The 20,477-nt window shown below is 65.2% G+C and overlaps 1 protein-coding gene across 1 annotated transcript; it reads right to left on the bottom strand.

The window, feature by feature from the left end:
- Nucleotides 1-3,968: 3,968 nt before the first annotated feature.
- Nucleotides 3,969-19,496, bottom strand: ONECUT3 (one cut homeobox 3). The gene is made up of 2 exons (XM_045991327.1): nt 18,295-19,496; nt 3,969-4,307 (listed from the first exon to the last, which is right to left on the bottom strand). The coding sequence occupies exons 1-2, from the start codon at nt 19,472-19,474 to the stop codon at nt 4,018-4,020; spliced, it is 1,470 nt and encodes a 489-aa protein (XP_045847283.1). The 5' UTR covers nt 19,475-19,496; the 3' UTR covers nt 3,969-4,017.
- Between the last annotated feature and the right edge of the window lie 981 nt (nt 19,497-20,477).

Below are 20,477 nucleotides of genomic sequence, written 5' to 3'. Positions count from 1 at the left end.
AGCGGGCGCGCGCCCCCTGGCCTGCTCTCGGCTCCGCGTGTTCCTGAACCGGACCGGCCCCGGCGTGGGGCCCCGAACACCGCCGTCTGGTGGCCCGATGCGGCCTCGCAGGGGGAGCCCCGCCCCCACCCCCGCCTTTCTGGGGCGGCAGGGGGGCCCTCCAGGGCACCGGTCAGGTCCAGCGCTGGCCCGCGCAGCCTCGTCCCCACCCAGGCTGCACCCCCCCCCCAGCTTCCCCCGAAGCACCACCTTCCGCCCCAGGCCGACGCGCACCCCCCACCCTGCGCGCACCGCCCCCTCCCCCCAGCACAGGAGCCCAGGTGAGCGAGTAGAAAATAATTTATTGGAGAAAAACGAAACAACAAATCCGCACAGCAATGGTTAACAATGACGCTGATAGATACATGTTTTTAACTTTTCAGCCCGTCACCTGAGGGTGGGAGGGAGAGGGCTTCTGCGCCCTCTAGCATTTGGGGGGACTTTGGATGACCCGGACTTTGTGTCTCCCCAGAAAACAGCCCTAGTGTCCAGAGTTGATTAAACACTCAGGGCCACACGGCCCCTTGGCCCTCCCTCATCCCGGGCTGCAGAGTTTCCCCCAAAGACCAGCCCTTAGGAGGGAGCCCAGGGATCTGGGGGGGCTGGTGCGGCTCACACTGCTTTGGTTTCCGAGTGCAACGGCCCCAATCCGGGGCAGTGATGGGCTGGGTGTGGGGGGAGGTCCCGGAACATGCCCTCTTCGCTCCTAACCTGGGGCCTCTTCCCTTCAGGGCCAGGGGCTCCCTTGTTCTACCCCAACCCCTGTTCCTGGGACCTGTGGGAGCTCAGCAGCAGGGACGTTGCCCTGGAGCCCCCTCCGTTGGGGGGCACTTGGGGAGCTCTCCGTTCTCTGGGGTCCTGCCCCCCCCACATCCCAGGCCAGACAGGGGAGCTCCCTCCTAGCCAGGAGGTATGGGTGGCGCTGGGCTGGGTGCCTGTGGGGGCGGGGGGGTTGGGGGTGTCTCAGAAGGGCCCTCGGGACCTGGGGAAGTTGGGGCACACCCTGGCCCCACCACCCTGGGCGACAAGACTCGAATTGGCTGATTGTCTCTCTCCTCTGAACAAGACACTTGGGAATTCATGCTCTCGTGAAACCAGCTGGGGTGGGGTCGGGGGTCCGAGGTGGCGGCGACACCCACTTGCACCCAAGACCGGGAGCAGGAGGCCCTGGATCTCCCGCCGGGTTGGCACAGGCGGGTGGCGCAGGGACACCGGGAGGTGCAGACCGGGCTCTGGGTGCCGAGGCCCTGTGGCCTCCTCCACCTTCCTGGCCACCCGAGGCCCCGTCCCCCTCCCGCCGCCGCCGGACCTCCCACCGCCGCCGGACCTCAGAAAGGGGAGAAGGAACACGGCTCGGCGAGAAGGAGCAGCGACCGAACTCAGGCACGAAACACAGCCATGCGACACGGAACCGGGCTCTGACCTGGCCCGCCCCACCCCACCCCCCGCCCGACACGTTAGTCATGCATCAAATCAAATTCCACTGTCTTTCTTTTTTTTGGATTTTTCTTACTTTTTTTCTTAAATTACATTTGAACACAGAACACATAGAATAATAAATACTCTTATAAGACACGACTCCAAAAAACAAGGGACAGAACACGCCAGAGAACAGAAAGGTACTCTCTCTCCTCCTGTCTTTCCTAAAGGACTCGTTTGAGTAAGAAATCTGTAAACGCCGGTCCGCGCGCTGCCTCGCTCCCGCTGCCTTGCCCTTGGCCTCTGACACGGGCTCTCGCTGCCCTGACATTCAATGTGTCTCCCACGGAACTCCTCAAAGAAAGGACAGACCATCGTCTGCAAAATTATAATTTAACGGTATAAAGCTTCAAGTCACGTATTCCAAAAACTAGCTAAGGATTTTTTTTTTATCACATAAACTATACATTAAATATTCTGAGGTATTTCAGAGAAAATTGTCAAAGGCTCGAAGGAGCTGTGCTGGAGGTGTCATTCCCTGCGTGGAGAATGGTCTTGGTATGTGACAACCAGAGGCGTGTCGGGGGTGGGGGGTGGGGGGGAGACGGGGTGGGGGGGGAGGGCCCCTGGGGGGGCTGGACTGGAGCTGGTGTGTGTGTGTGTGTTTGAAAGGGACCCCGGAATCCGGGAACGTGGCTGTGACTCGGGCAGGTGAGGCTGGACCCCATCTGCCCACAGGTCACCATAATAGAAAGTTCCACAACCAGACCAGTCCCAAGCCAATTCCTAACTATCCAGCGTGGGACAGAATGGAGATCTCTGGCCTCTGATCCTTGGACCTTAAATGCTGGGGAGCGCAAGTGACTTACCCAGCAGGGGGTGTCCCCAAAGCCCTGCCACTGCAGGCGGGCACTCAGTCCAATGGGGCCAGGTGACAGTGAGAGGCAGAAGGAAGGGGTCCAGCCACCCAGACTCCAGCGCCCAGCGAGGACAGCAGAGCGTGTGTGTGTGTGTGTGTGTGTGTGTGTGTGTGTGTGTGTGTTTGAGCAGGGGCAGGGGTTGGTTGCTGAGCGGGAACAGGGACTCTTAGAATTCTGTCCCAACACCCAAAGGTTCTAGAAGCATCACTCAGATTGGGCTTAAAAAGCTGGGAGAATAGCGAGTCGATAAGGACAAGAGAACATTCCACACACATCTTTGGTTCCAGAAAAAGGCACTCATCGACCTCAGTATCCTCTCTCCCTCCCTCTCCGTCGCTTCTCTCTCCCTCTCTCTCTAGGTCTCTGTCGGGAGCCGAGCACCTGCAGGGCAGGGCCGGCGCCCCTGGTCGCACGAGGGAACTCAGCCTCCAGCACAGGTCCTGGGGGGGGGAATCTTTGGTATCAGGCGTGATTTATCCAATCACAGACAAGAAGGTTTGCGTGAGGTAGCCTTTACCTAGGGGGGCATTTCACTAGAAATGTCTTTTGCATTCTCAAGGGGGGAGGGGTGACTACCTCCCTGGGAGGCAGCGGGCGCAGGGTTTGGGGGGTGAGGTTCCTTCGGGCCTCCAGACCTTGAACCGCGGGAAGGGGGTTCTCAGGATCCAGCTGCCGGCCAGCCTTGGAGGTCGCCTTGGAGGTCCCCAGGAAGGGAGGAGAGACGCGCAGGGGTGCGCGGGCTGCTGCTCTTCATTTCTGACCCTTCCTTCCCCCTCGTCAGGTTTTTGGGGTTTTTTTTGGCAAAAAAAGAGCAAGCCGATTCCGCCGGCCTCAGCGTCTTCTCTCCCTTCGTAGACAGAGTCGCCGCCCAGGCTCGGCCCTGCGTCCCCTCCGGCCCAGAGCGGCAGCCCCGAGCGCCGGGAGGTGTTGGGGGAGTTCCAGAAGCTTCCTCGCAGGTGGCACCGCCGCGCCCCGGCACGCAGGGTTGGGGACGCCTCCCGCGCGCTCTCGGTGCTGGCTTCTCCGCGCGCATCGGGACGGGCTTTCGGGTTTGCTTCTCTGCTTTCCGGGGTGTGTCGCTCCCTGGGGTGCCATCAAGGTGCCTACGGGCAAAGTGGGCCGGCCGCCCGCTCCCGCCGTCCCCGGGCGACCCCGCGCCGGACGTTAAGGCAGGCGGCTCTTGGCACGAGGAGCCCTGGCGGCCCGGGCGGCTCCGCCGGCGGGGGCTGGTCGCGGTGCGGGCGGGCGCTGCGAGGAGCCCGCGCGGCGCGGAGGCTTTGGCGACTTGGGGACGGGCAGGGCCGCGGGAGGAGGGCTGGCGCGGGAGGGCTTGCTCTCCGACGTCCTTCTGTCAAATACCCGGTTTATATTTCTCGTATGTGCTTCTTGACCCGCTTTCGGGGACGCCGCGGCGAGCCCTGGTTCTCCCCGGGGCCCTCCGGGCGTCCCGGACGCAGGGAGCTGGGGAGCCCCTTCGGCCACCCCCTCCCGTCTGGGGGGGTGGAGGGCTCCCTTTGGCCTGGGGGGGACGGGAGGCGGGGGGAGGAGGGGCCCTTCTTGTGCACTGGGCTGGGGGGCGCGGGCTGCACCCCTCCAGCGGGCTCCCCCGCGGGCCGGGCCGGGCCGGGGGGCCGCGGGCTCAGGCCTTGGAGAAGGTGGCGGCGGCGGCGGGGCCCGCGGGGGCGGCGCCCGGCTCCTCGGCCCAGCGGTTCACGCAGCGGCGCCGCGCGTTCATGAAGAAGTTGCTGACGGTGTTGAGCTCCAGGCCGAGCTGCTGCGAGATGGTGACCTGCATCTCCTTGGACGGCCGCTTGTTCTCCTTGAAGATGGCGATGAGCGTGCGCCGCTGCAGGTCGGTGAACACCAGGCGCTGCTTCTTGGGCTGCAGCGCGCGCTCCTTCTGCTGCTCCTGCTCCTTGCGCTTGCAGGCTGCGGCCGGCGCGGACGGGAGACAAAGACGGGGCGCGGCGTGAGCACTGCTCCACCGGCCGGCACTCCCCCGCCCCGCCCCCAGGGCCCCGGCGCCCCCCGGGGGATGCTGCGGGAAAGGGCCCGAGAGTTCTGTGGCTCAAGGTAGACGGGGTGGGAGAGGCTGGGAACACTGGGGGGTGTGAGCCTCCCCGGGAACCAGCCCCCCCCCCCCCCCCCCCCCCCCCCCCGCCCCAGCGACGGAGTACCAGTCCCTGCCTCCTTCCCCGGGCTGTCGGGCAGGCCTGACCCGCTTAGGGACCCTGTATCCTGAGGCTGATGCGACTCTGAGACCCAGGCCCCCCCCCCACCCTCACCCCGGGAGGCTGAGGCCCATACTTGCCCAAGGGATCCCCTGGAGCCCGGAGGATCTAAGATGGGCAGATGCAGGACCGACACCCCACACACTGGGAGTGGGGAGAAGGCTGCAGGACGCTGCCCCAATGCCCCCAGCTGGCAGTGGCTGGCAAAGGGGAGCTGGCGGCACCTCAGGACACCGGGCAGGTACCCAGGCTGCTCCACGGGGCCCCAGCTCCAAAGTGGACCCTGCCCTGGAGACGATGGGGCCAGTGGGTGGGAAAGACAAGCTCCCCAGCCAGCACTGGCCGCCTCCCTCCAGGGCTCTCTCTGAGTCTCAGTCCCCCCCCCCCCCAGGTACTAGTCAGGGGCTGCAGGAGGTGGGGAGCTCACTCTCCCCTGCCTCCCCACCCCAACTCCTCCTAGGCCCAGCTAGTCCGCACCCCCCAAGTCGCTGGCGCTGTGAGCTACACCAGCAGAGCCCTGCCCCCAGTCCTGGTGACCACTGGGACCACACACCAAACTGGCCTTTTTTGGTTCCAGAAGAGTCTGAGCCAGATGGCGTGCCGGATCAATGTCCACACAGGCTGCAGAAATAGATTAATGTTCCCTGTGCTGTGGCTCATTTCTCAGGGACAAGGGGTTCTCCGGGAGGGGAGGACAGACACCCCACTTCACTCCCTGTCTCCCCCTGACCTGAAACACACAACACTTCAGGGCTCTTTCAGGTTTTATGATTAAATAAGGGGATATTTGGAGATTACTGGACGGTTTAGAAAAGTCTCTAATGAGAGAGAAAGAGAAGGGACAGAGATAGAGAAAGAAGGGAGGGGTGGGGAGAGGGGAAAAGGGAAGGGAGGAGGAGGGAGAGAGGAGGGAGAGGAAGGGTGGGGAGAGGGGGGAGAGAAGGGAGGGGGAGAGAGAGGAGAAAGAAGGAGTAAGAGAAAGGGGGAAGGGGAGGGAGGAGGGGGGAAGGGGGAGAGAGGAAGAGGGGAGGGAGGGGGGAAGAGGAAGGGAGAGGGAGCGAGATAGAGGGACAAGTGCCGAAGATGGTTGGAGGAGAGGGGAAGAAAGGACAAAGCAGGCAAAGCTGTAATAGACACTCTCGGAGGGGAGACTAGTTCTGTATCCACGAAACAAGAACAGGGTCTGGTGCAATGAGCAGGACGTTGAAAAGGGAAGACGATGCTCTTAGAATTACATAGACAATCGCTGGACCGAATCAGCGCAAGGACTGGACAGAGCGTTAAGCGAGTATCCCCGGCAACAGGACAGGCAGGTGCTGAGATGGGAGGCGAGAGAAAGGTGACAAGTATGGACTGGGCAGGCTTGTCGTCTGATTCGGAAGCGATCGAAAACTGGAGGAAGAGATTCCCAAATAAATAATGAAAAAAGAATCCATGTTTGAAGGACATGAGAGTCTGGCATAAGAGCCTATGACGAGCGAGCGGCTGAATGGGTGAGAAAAGATATTCCCTGAGGCTCGTCCTTGTGAGATTTCTGAGAAGTAGAATAAAGAGAGGAAAGTAAAAGTTCCCAGAGATGAAAGCCAGACGTCCTGGGAGGGTCTAAGAGTCCTAGCGGCTTTGGCTTCTCAAAAACTAGGAGGCAGTGAAGCAATGTCTTCAAAATTCTGAGGAAGTTTCTGTTCAGCTGGAATTGTGTGCCCGCCGGGCATCAAGCAGGAGGGTGGCCTGGAGACCAAGTCAGACAAATCAAAGTCTCCAAAAGTTGACTTCTGGGCACCCTTTCTCAGAAAACTCCTGGAGGATGTGTTTCACCAAAACAAGGAGGTAAATTAAAAAAGGAAAGTGTGGCATTCAGGAAGTGTGGTTTCCTTATGGGAAGAGGATCCTCCAGACGGTGGGGAGGGCGGAGCCTAGAAGGCCAGGATCAGAGGCACTTGGACCACCCCGAGAGGTCAGCCCCACCCAGCACCAAACCAAGTGGCAAGGGGACATGACCTCATATGTGTGGAAAAGGTCTGGCGAGTCTGTTTGCATTTTGTCAGGGAATGTGGGAAGAACTAGTGATCGGCAACTACTAACTCCTGGAAAAACAAACAGTCGTACAAGAAAGAAAAATGCAGTCCCAGCACTCTGGGTGACTCGGATGTAGGCAGCGTTCACGGAAAGCATAATAATGTAATCCTGGATACGGGTTTAGCCAAAAGACTGTATTGGTCACAATACCAAGAAGCCGACGGAGGGAAGGGTGTGGCGGGCATATGGAAAGATGGCGAGGCAAACTGGCAGGGAGCAATGCTCCGGGGAGCCCTTTGTGTACAGAAGAGGGGACAAGGACGTGAGCTCGTATTTTGTCTGCGTTAAGAGATGCTGGAAGGGAGGGCAAGGAATGGGCCTGACCTCCCATCTCTTTGGAACTTGGCCACCCTGTGAGGGTCAGGAAGGGACGCGTCCCCCGTTCTTTCAAAGAGAAAGCTGAGTCTCCAGCATCAAGTCCAGGGTAGGCGTCAAGACTCAGGCCGAGGCTTTGAACTGCAGAAGAGGCCCTGTGGCCCAGCGGCTGCCGCCTCCCGGCTGGTGTACTCATGCCCTTGGTCCTTCACTCGCTCAGCTGTTTACTCCCAAATTCATCGCATGTCTACCGTGGAGACCCGGATACCAGAGGGACACCTGGCTGGCTCAGTGCACAGAGCAGGAACTCTCCACCTCGGGGTCCTGAGTTCAAGACCCACGCTGGGGGTAAAGCTTATGTAAAAAAAAGAAAAGAAAGCAAGCTCACAAGAGCCTTGCGTGTCTCTCACCCATTAATCTTTACGACGACCCCATGAGGCAGGGCTTGTCCTTGTTCACTCAGAGAACAAAAGTCTCTTGCCCAAGTCCAGCAGGGGCCAGTGCAAGAACTACGGCGGACTGGCCCGGAATGGGAGGCAGTGAAGACAAGGTTCCCCTCTCTCCCACTGCTTCCCCTTCTCCAATCAAGAGCCTAATGGGGGCCCCAGAGGCAGGGGCTGGGGGAGGGGCCAGGCCAAGCAGAGTCATGAAAAAACTTGGTGTTTTGTCGATCACAGCAAAAAGAGGCTCCCCTCTCCCCCCTTCCCGTGTTCAATCTAATTACAGCTCCTCACAGCCCCAATCGATCTGGGCCCCGTCAGAGCTGTTTACCAGGAGCAGCTTTTGTCCTGGCTTCCATCCCCCACAGGCCCCCCGGAGCCCAGCCTGGAGGCTCAGGGGTGTGAGTGCCGGTCCGGGGGCGGGGGCGGCCCCAACCCACCCCCCATCAGCACGGCCACCTTCCCCTCAAGAGCATCCTGTCTGGTGCCCAAGCTCACTCCCACTGGCCCTCCGCTGCCCTCTTTGTGTCCCCTGGGCAGCAGGAGAGGAGGACAGGCACCAGCCCCTCTGCAGAAGCGAAAGCCCAGGCTGGGAGGTAGGGACTGACCCAGAGCGGGGCTGGGGGAGCGGAAGCCCGGACTCACCCACGGTGCCCGCCACCAGCCTCCTCCTGCGGTGCCGGCGGGGGCCACCGCTTCCAGGAAGACGTCCACTGGGGACTGCCCCTGTGGCTCCCTCCGCTGTCCCTCCTCCTGCACGGCCTCGGGCACCATCTGCGATGCTCTGCTCTTAGAACAGCTAGAGCCCCCCCCCCCCCACTCTTGGAGTCCGGGGATGAAGAGGCTCTGGGCCTGGGTCCTGGGGGGTCCCAGAGGCCCTGGATAAGATCCCAGGTGCTCCGGAAGAGACCAGGGGCCTCCCCCAGGGCCAAGCCCCTGACGGGCACCGGCAAGTGAGCCAGGAAGGGCACTGGCCAGCTGGCCGGCCCCAGCCCCTGGCAGGGCTCCAGGCAGGAGGGGCAGAGGTACACTGGGGGGGGGGGGGCTCAGGCTCCAGAGGGAAACCCTCGCATGGCCTGGGCCTTCCCAGCTGTGGGAAGGGATTGAGCCAGAAAAGTCTCGAATGTCACGTGGGGCAGAGACGAGGCATTGCGGCCCATGGAAGGGTCACATGGTCATGACGTCCCCACTCCGACCTCAGGACTCTGTGTGTCTCCCAGAATCTTCCCGAGAGGCACAGATGGGGACCCTGTCCCAGCCCGAGAAGTCCTCCCCGCAGCGGTGACCGGCCCACAGGAAGCCCCTCTCCTCACCCCAGAAGAGCCTGGCTCGTTCCCTGGGGCCCCCAGGCCCAACCTCGTGGGCTCAAGCCTGAGCCCGAGTTCCCTCTGCTGCCCCGCAGGGAGACAGCTGGCTGGCACAGCTGGCTGGCGGCGTTTGTCCGGTGACTGGCATGTCTCCCTGCCCTCCTGGGGGGGGGGGTGAGGGCAGGGAGGGGGTTCAGCCCAGACTCGGCCAGGGAGACGCAGCCAGCCACTGGCCTGATGGGCCACTCAGGGGAGCGGGACCCCAGGGGCAGCCCCAGCAGCCTGCGCCCACCTGAGGTCAGGGAGCAGCTCCGGCTCCAGGCCACTCGCCCCTCAGCAGGGGGAAGAGAATCAGGTCCCCGGGAGGGGGCAGGTCGCACCTGTTCCCCGGCATTACCTGATGGCCACACTGTTCCTTCTGCCTCCCCCCTCCTTCCTCCTCCTCTCCTTCCCATCCCCCTCCCCTTCCTCCCCATCCTCCCTCCCCTGCTCCCCCCTCCCATCCCCCTCTCTGCTTTCCCTCCTCCCCTCCTCCCCTCCTCCCATTCTCCCCCTTCTCCTTCTCTCCCTGCTCCTCCCCCTCCTCCCGTCTACTCCTCCTCCTCTCCCTCTTCCCCCCTCCCTCCTCCTCTCCCTGCTCCTTCTCATCTCTCCTCCATCCTCTCTCCCCGAGGTGCACTGTGTCTGGGCCACAGAACGGGGCAGGAGCAGGTGCCTGGGGGCGGGGGCGGTGCCACTCCAGTGGGGCATCTTCCTGTCCCCCTCATCCTATGGGGTGTCCACCGTGGGGCCACCACAGACAGCTGGCGTGGAGGGTGATGTGCGACTGACATCCCACCCCCCCAGCAAGTCACTCACCCCTGCACCCGCGAAGGGCTGGGCTGTGGGCAGTGGCGCGGGTGTCTGGGGGGGTGAGGAGGGGAGAGCCCAGAGGCTGTGCAGAAAGGCCCAGGGGCCGGCAGACTTCCGCAGGACAGGCGCATGTCAGGGGGAAGCGGCATGAAACTCGGGGGGTGATGTGATGAGGCTGGGCCCCCGCCCCTGCATCTGAGCAGGTGGGATGTGGCCCGGGGACCACACAGACCCTCAGGACGGCCCCTGGCTCTTGGCTTGGGGTCATGCACACACACTCTGTGCACACTGGGTTCCCGCTTTATCAGGTGAGCACAGGCCCCCGTGACCCCGAGGCCCCTGTGTGTCAGCAGGAGGGAGCCCGGGGCAGGGGGTGGAGCATGGAGCTGCCTTTCAGAGGAGCACCCAGGGGGGACCTTCCTCCAGGCTTGCTTCATGCTTTTCTCAAGCAGCTGCTGTGGGCCAGGTGCTGCTGGGGACAGCTGGGGGCAGGGCGACCTCACTTGCCAGCCGCGCTGTGGTGTCTGAGACGGTCACTAAGACGCGGCTGACTCTGCTTGGAGCAGGGAGGGAGGGAGGTGGTACGTAGGGGGGGGTTGCAGCTGGGAGCCCGTCTCGGACGCTCCAGCAGGGCACAGAGCTAGGTGTGCGGGGGCGGGGGGGGGGGCTGGCTATCTAGCCCAGGTCTTGGATGGGGAGGGGGTCTAGTGACGCCCCGAGGGCAAGAGGAATGAGCCCGAGCGGCTGCCGGGAGGGCTGGGTTTGACAGGGAGGGACAGGAGCTGGACAGCAGCAGCAGAATTCAGCAATGGGGGCGCCTGTCCCTCTGTGTCCGCTCCGCTTGCCCTCTCCCCTGCACCCCTGCACCTGGGCTCAGGATGGGGGTGTGGATGGGGGTGTGTGGGGGGGCTGGAGCCGCTGTCCTCTCCCCTTTCGCCGCCTCCTGTGCTCAACTCAGGCTTCCTGGAGCAGACAATTCAATACGGAGCCTGGTCTCCGGCTGGGATGATGACTGGTTTCCTTGGCGACGCGTCCCGCCCCAGCCACCAGCTGCCCAGGCCCAGATGTGGGGAGCCCTGATGCCCCCACCCTGATGGCTTATCCCCACTGGCCTGAGCTGCCCTGAAGCCTGCCCCATGGCCCCCACAGCCCAGAGATGGTGGGTGACTTGCCCAAGGTCACACAGCTAGTCCCTAAGGGGACCTGGAGTCGATACATGGACCCTCTTTATCTATACCCTGTACCCCTGGGGGAGCCCAAAGTGGGTCCCCATGGTGGGCAGGAGTCATCTCCAAGGAGACAGGTGCATGGCCAGACCCCTGCCCTCAGGCGAGGACCCTCAGAGGCCTCAGCCTCCTCATCTGTCCTCACAGCCTGTCCACGTCCACTCTCTGTCCCTTCCTCCCCTCCCTCTCCCTGTCTGGCCCCCACACACCTCTCCCCCAGCCAGTGTCTGGCCTTCCTCGCCCCTTCTCCGGAGGGTGCGGTGCCTGGGGGTGGGGAACTGGGGTGTCGGGGTGGCTCCCACCTCCATGGGGGTCCGTGGAGACCCCCCACTCGGACACCCTCACACTGGGGAAAGCGAGTGGGTGCGCGGACACACCCATCCCCAACCTGCACACAGCGTTTCTTTTTAAAAACCTATTAAGAAGCCACGGCGACCAGCAGCTGGAAATGGATTTGAAAAAGATGACCGGAAAGGAACCAGCGATAAGAAAAAAAGAACAGAGAGGCCAAACCAGAAAGGGGGCGTGACCCAGCACCTCGGTGATGAGGAAAAGCTAATCAACAGATCAACTCACAGAACTCGAGCCCAGATATTCCCAGGCAGGTGGTCAGGGGTTGGCCCGGAACCGTCTGGAACAGCCTGACTGTCCTCTGGCTCGGAGGTGGCCAGGGCAAGAGGGAAACGGCCAAGGACCCTGGAGGCACTCTCTTTCCCGACGTGCAATGTTCCGGCTGTCGTGGAGAAGGAAGCAAAGCAGAACAGGCTTCCCGAGACGTTTAAAAAGAGGAAAAGGAAGACAGAAGGAACGAGGATGTCAGCTGCCCGGTTGAGTTGCGCCGGCGCTGTAGGACAGAAGCCAGAAGCGGGCGGCAGGAAGGAGGGTCCTGGAGCCGCCCTCTTGCTCCCTTAGACCTGGAAGGAGGCGAATGTGTCGGCCACGGGGTGATAACGCAGCCTTGTCTACAGACGCGGCGGCGGAGAGAGCGGCGGCTGGGCCGGGGCTCCCCTGCATCTGGGGGCCTGTTTCTCTCTCCAGTCCCTGCGCTCCCACCAGCCTGGGGCTTCTAGTCTCCATCTGGGGGAGCGCCGGTCGCGGGCCTCTGACGCCGCCCCCCAACCCCAGGCTCACGCGGAGGTGGTCCGCGCTCCCAGCGCTGCGCCCACGAGGCCCAGAGCGCACAGCCCGGCGCTCCCCGGCCGCCCTCGCGCGTGTGCCCTCCAGGGGCCTGGGGTCTCCGCACGTCCCGCCAGGCTGCGGACAGCGAGTGCCCTGCTGGCTCCTCCACGGCAATGCGGGGCGGCGCTCGCCTTGTGGGGGAAATCGAGGCCCTGACGCTTCCCCAGCTCGCAACTGGCGATTGGAGAAGCGTGGACCTGGCTCCCCAGTCACCGTGGTTGGGTGCGACCCTTTCTCCACCCCAAGCGCCGGGGAGTGGAGTCGGGCAGCAACGAGCGGCCCGCGAGACAGGTGTTCCAGCGGGCCCAGCTGGGGGCGCACAGATGACCCGGTCGCCTGCACGGGTCCTGGGGAGAGGGGGATCCCGGCCGCAGTCCCGAGGCGCATGCGGCCCCCAACATGCCAGATCCAGATCGGAGCACAACGGATGGGCTTCCCGAGCCAGAGCCTGTGCCCGCTTGTCCCAGCGCGAACGCGTGTGCGTCTGTGGGTGCAGCCGGAGGGAATCCGCCCGCGGCCCGGGCGCACCTGCCTTTGCACCGCGCAGGTCCCTTTCGCAGTCGCCGGCCACGGACCCGTCTCCTTGCCTCTGTTTCCACCTGCTGCGAATCTGTGACTTGTTGGGTCTAAGCCTCCCCACATCTGCCTGCAAGGGACAAGTCCACGGGCAAGATGGTTCCGTTTCCTAAACCCACCCACACCCACGCCCACATAGCAGAGGGGAAACTGAGGCGGCAGGTGCCCCACACTGCCCGGGGTCGCGCTGCGGCCCCTGGCTCTAGGCCTCGCCTCTCCCCTCCCCCGCTAGCACGGCCTTCCTTATTGATCAAGGGCCATATTTAATTAAAAACTTGATTCAAACCAGCGTGAGCTCCCCCGGTTAAGCTGAGCTTTGCTGCTACACACAGAGACGCAGGCCGGCGCAGGGGCGCGTCGCTCCTTGTGGCCGCTCTGGGCTTCCCCGCCTCCCATCCTTTGTGCTCAGGGGTCCAGCAGCCAGGAGCTAGCGCGTCCGTAGCTGTGGGCAGGGAGCGTCCTCTGCCTCTTAGGACCTAGGGAGGCTGCGCAGGGGTGTGACGAGCTCCAAAGGGACCATAAGAAGCGCCCTCCGCCTTCCGGCTTTGAAGGAGAGGGCACGGGGTGAGAGTGGAGCCCGGAGACCAGGAGACCAGCGAGGAGGAGGAGGGGAAAGCAGCACCAGAGGCGGGTCACTCAGACTAGAGTGGCGATGGCTGACAAATCAGAACGGGAGAGAGTTAGGGAGGAGAGCGCCCGCCAGTTCTGGGATGTTAGGCCCGGGGACTTGAGAATAAAGGAGAACCAGCATCGGGCCCTCCCTGTGCTTACCTGTGATGCGCGGGTGGGGTGTGGGGGGTGTGTGACTGTCCCTGTAGGGAAGGGGTTGCTGGGTTTGGGGCTCAGGGAGGGCTGGAAATCCACTGCTGAGCCCAGGCTGACCCTGAGGGCAGCTTCAGTGAGGAGGCGGTTGTCCAGGGAAAGCAGGGGCAGGGATGCAGATGGCTCTGAGTCGGACGGGGGAAGCCGGGAAGCCGAGACCCGGTCCCCACACCCCCTCCCTGGGGGGGCTCACATGGGCCCAGGATCCTGTAACCCTCAGAGGAGCCCTGGGGGAGACAAGCAGGCCTCGCCAGCCAGCCCCCACGGTCCACCTGCCTGAGGGTCGAAGCTGCTTATAAACTGGAACTCGCCATGACCTTGAGAGACATCTTCCTGTCCTTGGCCTCAGTCCCCTGAGGCCTCTTCCAGCCTTTGTCTCCGCTGGACCACTTGCCTGGACTGTCCCCCCATTCGCAGGAGATGGGAACCCGGTCATCAGCCCCTCCAGGCTCAGCCCATCAGCGGCTGCACCCCCCACCCCCGCAGCACCCTGTTTCCCGCTGGGGAAACTGAGTCTGTTCTCCCTCCTGCTGGAACTGGTTCCATCTCACGCTGGGGGGGGGGGCTTTGGGAATTGCCTTCCTTTCTCTTGGTCTCAGCTTGCTGGTCTGTAAATGGGCACGATAACTACATCTCGCTTCAATGGTCATTCCAGGTGAGTCCATCTTTCCTTCCTGGTGGCTGAGCCAAGGAGAGGGGGAGGCCTTCAGGCACCCCGGCCAGCCCCCTCCCCATCTCCCTGTCTGCACAGGGCAGCACAGAATCCCTGAACCTGGGCAGGGTCCTGGGGCTGTCCCAGTCAGGTGTTGCAGTTTGGAGGGAGGGCCCGGTTCGGGGGTGGGGGGACCCAGGGTCGCTTTGAGCGTCTGCAGAGCTCACAGGGCCGGGACACACACCATCCCAGACCTGGTCCGCCTCACCCCATGCATCGCTGTGGGGGCCCGCCGGACTCCCTGTCCACTCTCCGGGCATCTCTCAGATCCCGGGCTGCTGAGGGCGCCCCCCCGCCGAAGATTAAGAGAGGTGTGTGGGGGGAGTGGTTCAGCCAGGTGGCCTCAGGGCGCAGGGTCTGGGACTGTGCCCTGAAGGTCTCCATTCGGAGCAGTTGACCAGAAAACCTCCATAGGCACCTACTAGGGGGCGTCTAACTGGGTCCATTTCTCAGATGAGAAAAGTGAGACTCAGACCCTCACCTCCCACCAGTGAGTGAGGAAGCCCCGTGAGGCCCATGTGGTCAAGTCCCCTGCTGGGACGCCCTGGGGGGATCTGTAAGATGCTAGGGCCCCCTGCCGCTCAAAGAGAGGTTTTTGAAGAGTTCAGAGGTCCCTGGGAAGGCCTTAGGGAAGCTGCACAGCCGGCCCTCCCAGCGGGACTTGGTTGGACCTTGTGGGCTGGGTCCCTTCATGCTCAGACACCCCCCGCCGCCCCTCCCCCCGGGACGGAGGCTGCGGAGTGGGGAAGAGGCTGCGGGCAGGGCAGTGTGGCCTGACCCTGGGTGAGGGGCTGGTTTGCCTTTCCTGTGCACTCCTGTCCCTTCCAGACCCAAGCCTGGCCTGCCCCCCCATCAGCATCTTGGCTCCAGAAACGGTTCCCTCCTTGCCTCGGTTTCCCCATGCTCGTCTCCACCACGGCTGGGGCGCCCGACTTGCCAGCGAGACCAGCAGTAGGACAACGGTCTCCAATGGACGTTAATTTTATATGTATTTTCTGATCAGTTACCAAAACACTTAAACAATATTTGAAGACGGCCAAAGCTATCGACCAGCGGCAGTGATGAATTAGAGACGGTAATTCGAATTCATCGACCACCCCGCCCCAGCCGAGTCCCCCCTCGCCTCCCCCAGTCTCTCTCCCACAATTCCTGCTTGAGCTCCAGCCAGAGAGGCTTCCAGGAGGCGGCGGCTGGCAAGCCTTAAGCTCCCGGGACCCTGGAAGAGGGTGGAAAGCGGAGGCCCCCGTGGTGGTGGGGTTAGGGGGCTGCGGGACGGGCCTGGCCGGATTAGCGGCTCCCAGAATCTCAGATGTTAGGCCCAGAACCGGGCTCCCGCCACCTCCCCAACATCTTACAGATAGGTAAACCGAGGCACAGAGAACAGGCAGGCACAGGGCCGTGGGGTGGACCTTGAGGTCTGCCCGGCCAGATTCCTCAGGTGCTTCACAGAGAGAAAGACGCCACCCCTTCCCCCTGAGCCCCGGACTAGGGAAGGAGAGAGGTGGGGGGAGACCCAGGCTGAGGGGACCCCACTCAGCTGCCCAGGGTGGCTTGGCTCTTCTTTTCGGTGCTGTCCCTGCCCTGTCGCTGTCTCTCTCTGTCTCTCTTTCTGCTTTGGCTTCTCTTTCTGTCCCCATCCTGGTTTCTGTCTGTTTCTCTGTCTCCGGTTTTGTCCTTTCCCTTTCTCTCTGTTTTGGTCGCTCTCTCCCTCCCGACCCATCTCTGCTTCTCCCCGTCCATCTCTGCGCGTGTCCTTCTGTCTCCGGGCCCCAGCGTCGGCGGTCAGCCCGCTGGCCGGTCCCGGAGCAGCGAGCGGGTAGGCCGGAGGCAGGAGAGGGCGCAGGCAAGGGCAGGGTGGTGAGTCGTCCGAGGGCGTGGGGGGGCGCGCGGGGCGCGGGGCGCAGGGACCGGGGGCACTGTGTGGGGCGCAGTGTTGGGGAGGGGGACGCGCCCCGTTGCCTCCCCCTAAACACTACGATTTGCCGATTTGCCGCCACTTAGCCGCTTTTCATTTGCGCAGCGACCGGAACTAAAGGCCTCTGCTGGCCCGCGCCTAATTACCCCTCGCCTGCCGCTGGCCGGGCCGTCTCTGCCTCTCAGGCCCAGCCCCGTGGTGCAGACCTGGCCCGGGGCACCCGCGAGTTGCGGAGTTGCGGGGGGCGCCCAGGGCCCGGTGCGCGGAGCAGGTGGGTCAGAAGGGGCGCCCAAGTGCGTCCCTGCCCGCTGGCACCATTCAGCCCCACTGGGGCCTCCTCGCCTGCGGTCTGTCCGTCTGGAAGGTGCCGCTGAATGCGTGACTGGGCCGCGAAGTTACTGAAGGGACAGACGGTGAGAAAAACGGAAAGTGGCCCGTGCTCTCTGGGGTGCGCCCAAGTCAGACACCCTGTCCCCTTCGGTACCTGCACTCGGGACGAGGCAGAAGGTGGCTGCTGTGGTCAGATGCCACGAGTCGGTCGCCCGGTCTCGAAGAGTGCCACTTAGTGGAGGACACCTTCGAGCTAAGGCCACGGCCAGAGCCCAGGGGTGTGTGTTCCGGTCCCTGACGTCACCTCTGCCGCCCAGAGCAGGCTGTGACCCAGTGTGCTGCTATGACTGAGGGACCCCTGGGAGCACACCCAGGTCCAGGCACGTGGGGCGGGGGAGGGGGGCAGGACAGAACAGGTTTTGCCCTCACACAAGCCCTGTCTAGGCTCCTAGCTAGGCTTCTAGCTTGTCACCCTGGGTCAGCTGCCGCGTAGGAGGGAGAATTTATTCTCCGTTCCCTGAAGTGGAGACTCTAGGAAGCCTATAGGAGGCTCCGCTGGTCGCCTCAACGGCACACGGGGGAAACTGAGGCCATGTGTGAGCGCAGGCTCCCCCCTGGTTGTGCGGTGCGCCTGGGGGAGGGGAGGAACCAGCACAGACCCGTCTGCATCCCTCAGCGGTGGTCCCTCTCCCCAGCCACCCGCTCCCTGGGTGGACTCCAGGCTCCGATCCGTCCCTGCCTCCCGCTCGCTTGGGGGGCGCCCGGTTTGAGAGGCCGCACTGCAGCTCCTCTTGCCCCTGTGCGCAGAGAAGCGATCGATCCTGGCCACCGAGCCGGCTATTGTCCCCACGGCTGGGGCAGCCGCAGCCCCCTCCCCCTGCGACCAGGGAGAGACACCCCCCTCCAGGTCAGGCCCATTGTGGGGACAGCGGCAGGGGCTCTCCTGCACCCCACAGGCACCCAGGAGAGCCCCCCCCCCCCCCCCCCCCCCCCGCCAGGCAGCCTCGCTGGGGGCCAGTGTGGACCCAGCTGTTGTCAGCTGGGAGGGGGGAGGGAGCGCGGTCCCCAGGGGGCCGGGGCTGAGAGTCAGCCTGAGAGTGAGAGAGACGCGGAGAGAGCACCGGCGAGTAGAAGAAAGGACGAGGAGCAGGAGCAGAGGCAGAGCGAGCGAGTGATGAACAGACAGCGGTCTGTCCCGACCGACAGAGGCAGAAATGAGGGAGACACAGAACGGGAAAGCCAGGCCGGCAGGAGGGCGCGCTCCCGAGCCAGAAGCAACCGCACAGGGCTGCCGGCCGGGGTGTGAAGGCCTCCGGGCGGCGCGGGCGAGGGTCCCTGGGGCCGCCCCTCCCCCGCCCGTTCTCGGGTGACCTTTGCCAGCGGCCGGAGCGGGGGAGGGGGTTATCGATCGCTGAGGCCGAGCTACAAAGAAGCGCGCGCTGGGGCCGAGGGCTGAGCGCCAGCCCGGCCCTGGCCGCCTCGGCCTGGCGCCCGGTGCACGGTCTGGGTTCTCTGCCGGGAGCTGGGAGCGCAGCCGAGGGCTCCTCGGGAGGAGGGGAGTGGCTCCCGGAGGGGACAGCGGCGGCGCGTCCGGGGCACAGCACCCCCCCCACACACACAATGAGCGACCTTGCAGGCTGCTTCGGGGATCCTTCCCACAGTGTAAAAGGAACCAGGGACCCCTCCCGGTTCCGGAAAGGGCCCGGTGGGGTGCTAGTGGGGGAGAAGGCAGCACGATCCCTGTCTCCCTTTTGGCGACAGTGCAAACGGCCGGGGCACAGATCGCGCTCCAGTCTCCCGACAGGGAGTCCTGAGCCAGCCGGCTGGGCGCAGGGCCCCCGCCTGAGAAGGGGCTGGGGTGCCCCACCGCGGGGCTGGGTGCTGGGGAGCCCCGAGCCGGAGCCCTGGGCTCGCCGCTGCGCGCCGCGCTCCTACCTGCGAGGCGCAGCGCCGACATGCGCTGGAACTCGGGTTCCTGCAGCCACTTCCACATCCTGCGGAAGGTCTCCCGGCCAGACTTGAGCTTGCTCCACGGCTTGGGGTTGCGCAGGAGGTCGGAGAGCGTGCCCTGCGAGCGGCACAGGATGCGCTGCGCGAAGATGGCCTGCGGGATGCTGTAGCGCTTCAGCTCGGCCGTGATGCGCTGCGCGACCTCCTTCGTGTTGATCTCCTCGGCCGCCGCGCCCGCCCCGGGGCCGCCGCCGCCCGCGCCCGGGCCGCCGCCGCCCGCATGGGACCCGTGCGCGCCCGCGGCCGCCAGCCCGCCCAGCGGCGCCAGCAGCCCCGCGGTGCCCCCGCCGCCCGCGCCACCGCCGCCGCCGCCGCCGCCTCCGGGCAGCCCGCGAGCCAGCGCGTCCTCGGCGCGCCCCAGCAGCGCGGCGTGCGGTTCGAAGGCGGCGGGCGGCAGCAGCTTGTCCCCGGCCAGGTGGCCCGGCGCGCCGTAGGCGGCCAGCGGCGGCGGCGGCGGCGGCGGGGGCTGCGGGGCGCCGTGCAGGGCGGGCGGCAGCGCGTTGGGCAGAGGCGACAGCGGGGACCCCATGGCGGGCAGCTCCTTGCCGTAGGGCCCGTAGAGGTGGCCCACGGAGGCGAGCGCCGCGCGCTCGTCGCGCATGAGGGTGAAGCTGCCGCTCACGCTGGCCGCCAGGCGCTGCGGCGGGGGCGGCGGGGGCGGCGCGGCCGCCGGGTGCGGGTGGGCGTGCGGGTGGCCGCCGTGCGCCCCGGCCACCGCCGCGGCCGCCGCGTGCTGGTGGAACTTGTCGGCCACGGCCGCGAGAGGCGGCAGGTGCTGCAGGGGCGTGAGCGTCGTGTAGGTGCCGCCCAGGCCGGGCGCCTCGCAGGCCATGCCCATGGCCGGGTGGAGCGGGCCCGCCAGCTCCCCGCGGAAGTCGGCGCCGCCGCTCGCGCCGCCCGTGCCGCCCGCGCCCCCGGCGCCCCCGCCGCCGCCGCCGCCGTCCAGGAGGCTCGCCATGCCGGCCACCAGGCCCGGGCGCCCGGGCGCCACCAGGCCGCGGTGCTGCGCCGCCGCCGAGCGCGCGTGGCCCGGGCTCAGCAGCTCGCCCGCCTGCGCGTGGGCCACGCCGTGCAGGCCCCCCAGGCTCTCCAGGCTCAGCTCCATGCTCGGCCGCTCGCCTCCCGCGCGCGCTCCTCGGCGCCGGCCCGGCGCGCTCAAGGCCGCCGCATGGCCCCCGCCCGCTCCCCGGTGGCTGCGCGCGAGGCTGCCCGGCTGCGCGGCGCACCGCCCGGCCCGGCTGCGAGCGCGGCCACCAGGATGTGGCGGGGGAGCGGCCGCCGGCGCCCGGGCCCGGGTCTGACGTCAGCACCCCCGCCCACCCGCTCCCCTGGCCGCCGCCTCCCGCCGCCTCGCTCTCCGCCCGCTCCGGCCCCCTCGAGCGCCAGGCTGGCCGGAGTGGGCCGGACTCCGGCTTCTGGGGTTCCCCTGCCTCTGCGCCCGCCGGCGCCCCCCGGGGGGGGGGGGCAGCCCTGCGCCAGGCACAACCGGCGGGGTTCCTAGGGCAGACTCCCCCGAGGTGGGCTGGGGCCCTCATCTCTGCCTCTGTTTCTCTGTGTCTCTCCCCAGAGGGTCAGGGAGGTTACTTTCCCGCCTGACGCCCCCCACCCCAGTCCATCTCCAGGGAGCCCGTAGGAATGTGGCGGGGTGGGGGCCTGCCATCCACCTGTCGTCCCCCCCCCCCCAAGCACACCAACCCTGCAGGCTCAGCTTTCCCTGTCCGAACACTCCCCGGAGCCACAGGCCTTTCCCACCTCTCTGGGGGGCCTGGTGGGGAAAAGCGGGGTCCTGGGGCTGGGTTCCCGCCTGTTTGCCTGTCCGGATCTGCTTGCAGGTGTGGGCTCCTGGGCGTGGGTTTGCCCAGCTGCACAGTGGAGCACCTGTCCTGGGGTGCCAGAGACACCTCCTCCTTCCAAGTTCTTCCAGTTTCCTCCATCCCCAGTGTGGGAGCAGCTCGGGGGTGACCCTTAAAGGGTCCGCGTCCTCTTCCAGAGCCCGTGGGCAGAGGACGTGTCCTCCGGCTTCTTAAGAAGCTCCAGCTTCCAAAGCCAGGTTTTCTCTTCTGGGTGGGGGAGGGGGGGCGAAGGCGCTCCTTTTCCACCTGGAGACA

This window comes from Meles meles, chromosome 20, assembly GCF_922984935.1.
Source record: "Meles meles chromosome 20, mMelMel3.1 paternal haplotype, whole genome shotgun sequence".
In the NCBI taxonomy this organism is placed as follows: domain Eukaryota; kingdom Metazoa; phylum Chordata; class Mammalia; order Carnivora; family Mustelidae; genus Meles; species Meles meles.
This window is presented reverse-complemented; position numbering and strand designations above follow the sequence as displayed.

Excerpts from the sequence above, each read along its gene's own strand:
- ONECUT3 (XM_045991327.1), bottom strand. The coding sequence starts at position 19,474 with ATGGAGCTGAGCCTGGAGAGCCTGGGGGGCCTGCACGGCGTGGCCCAC. Across the intron at positions 4,308-18,294 it reads GTCGGCGCTGCGCCTCGCAG|CCTGCAAGCGCAAGGAGCAG; the intron begins GTAGGAGCGCGG and ends CGCCGGCCGCAG.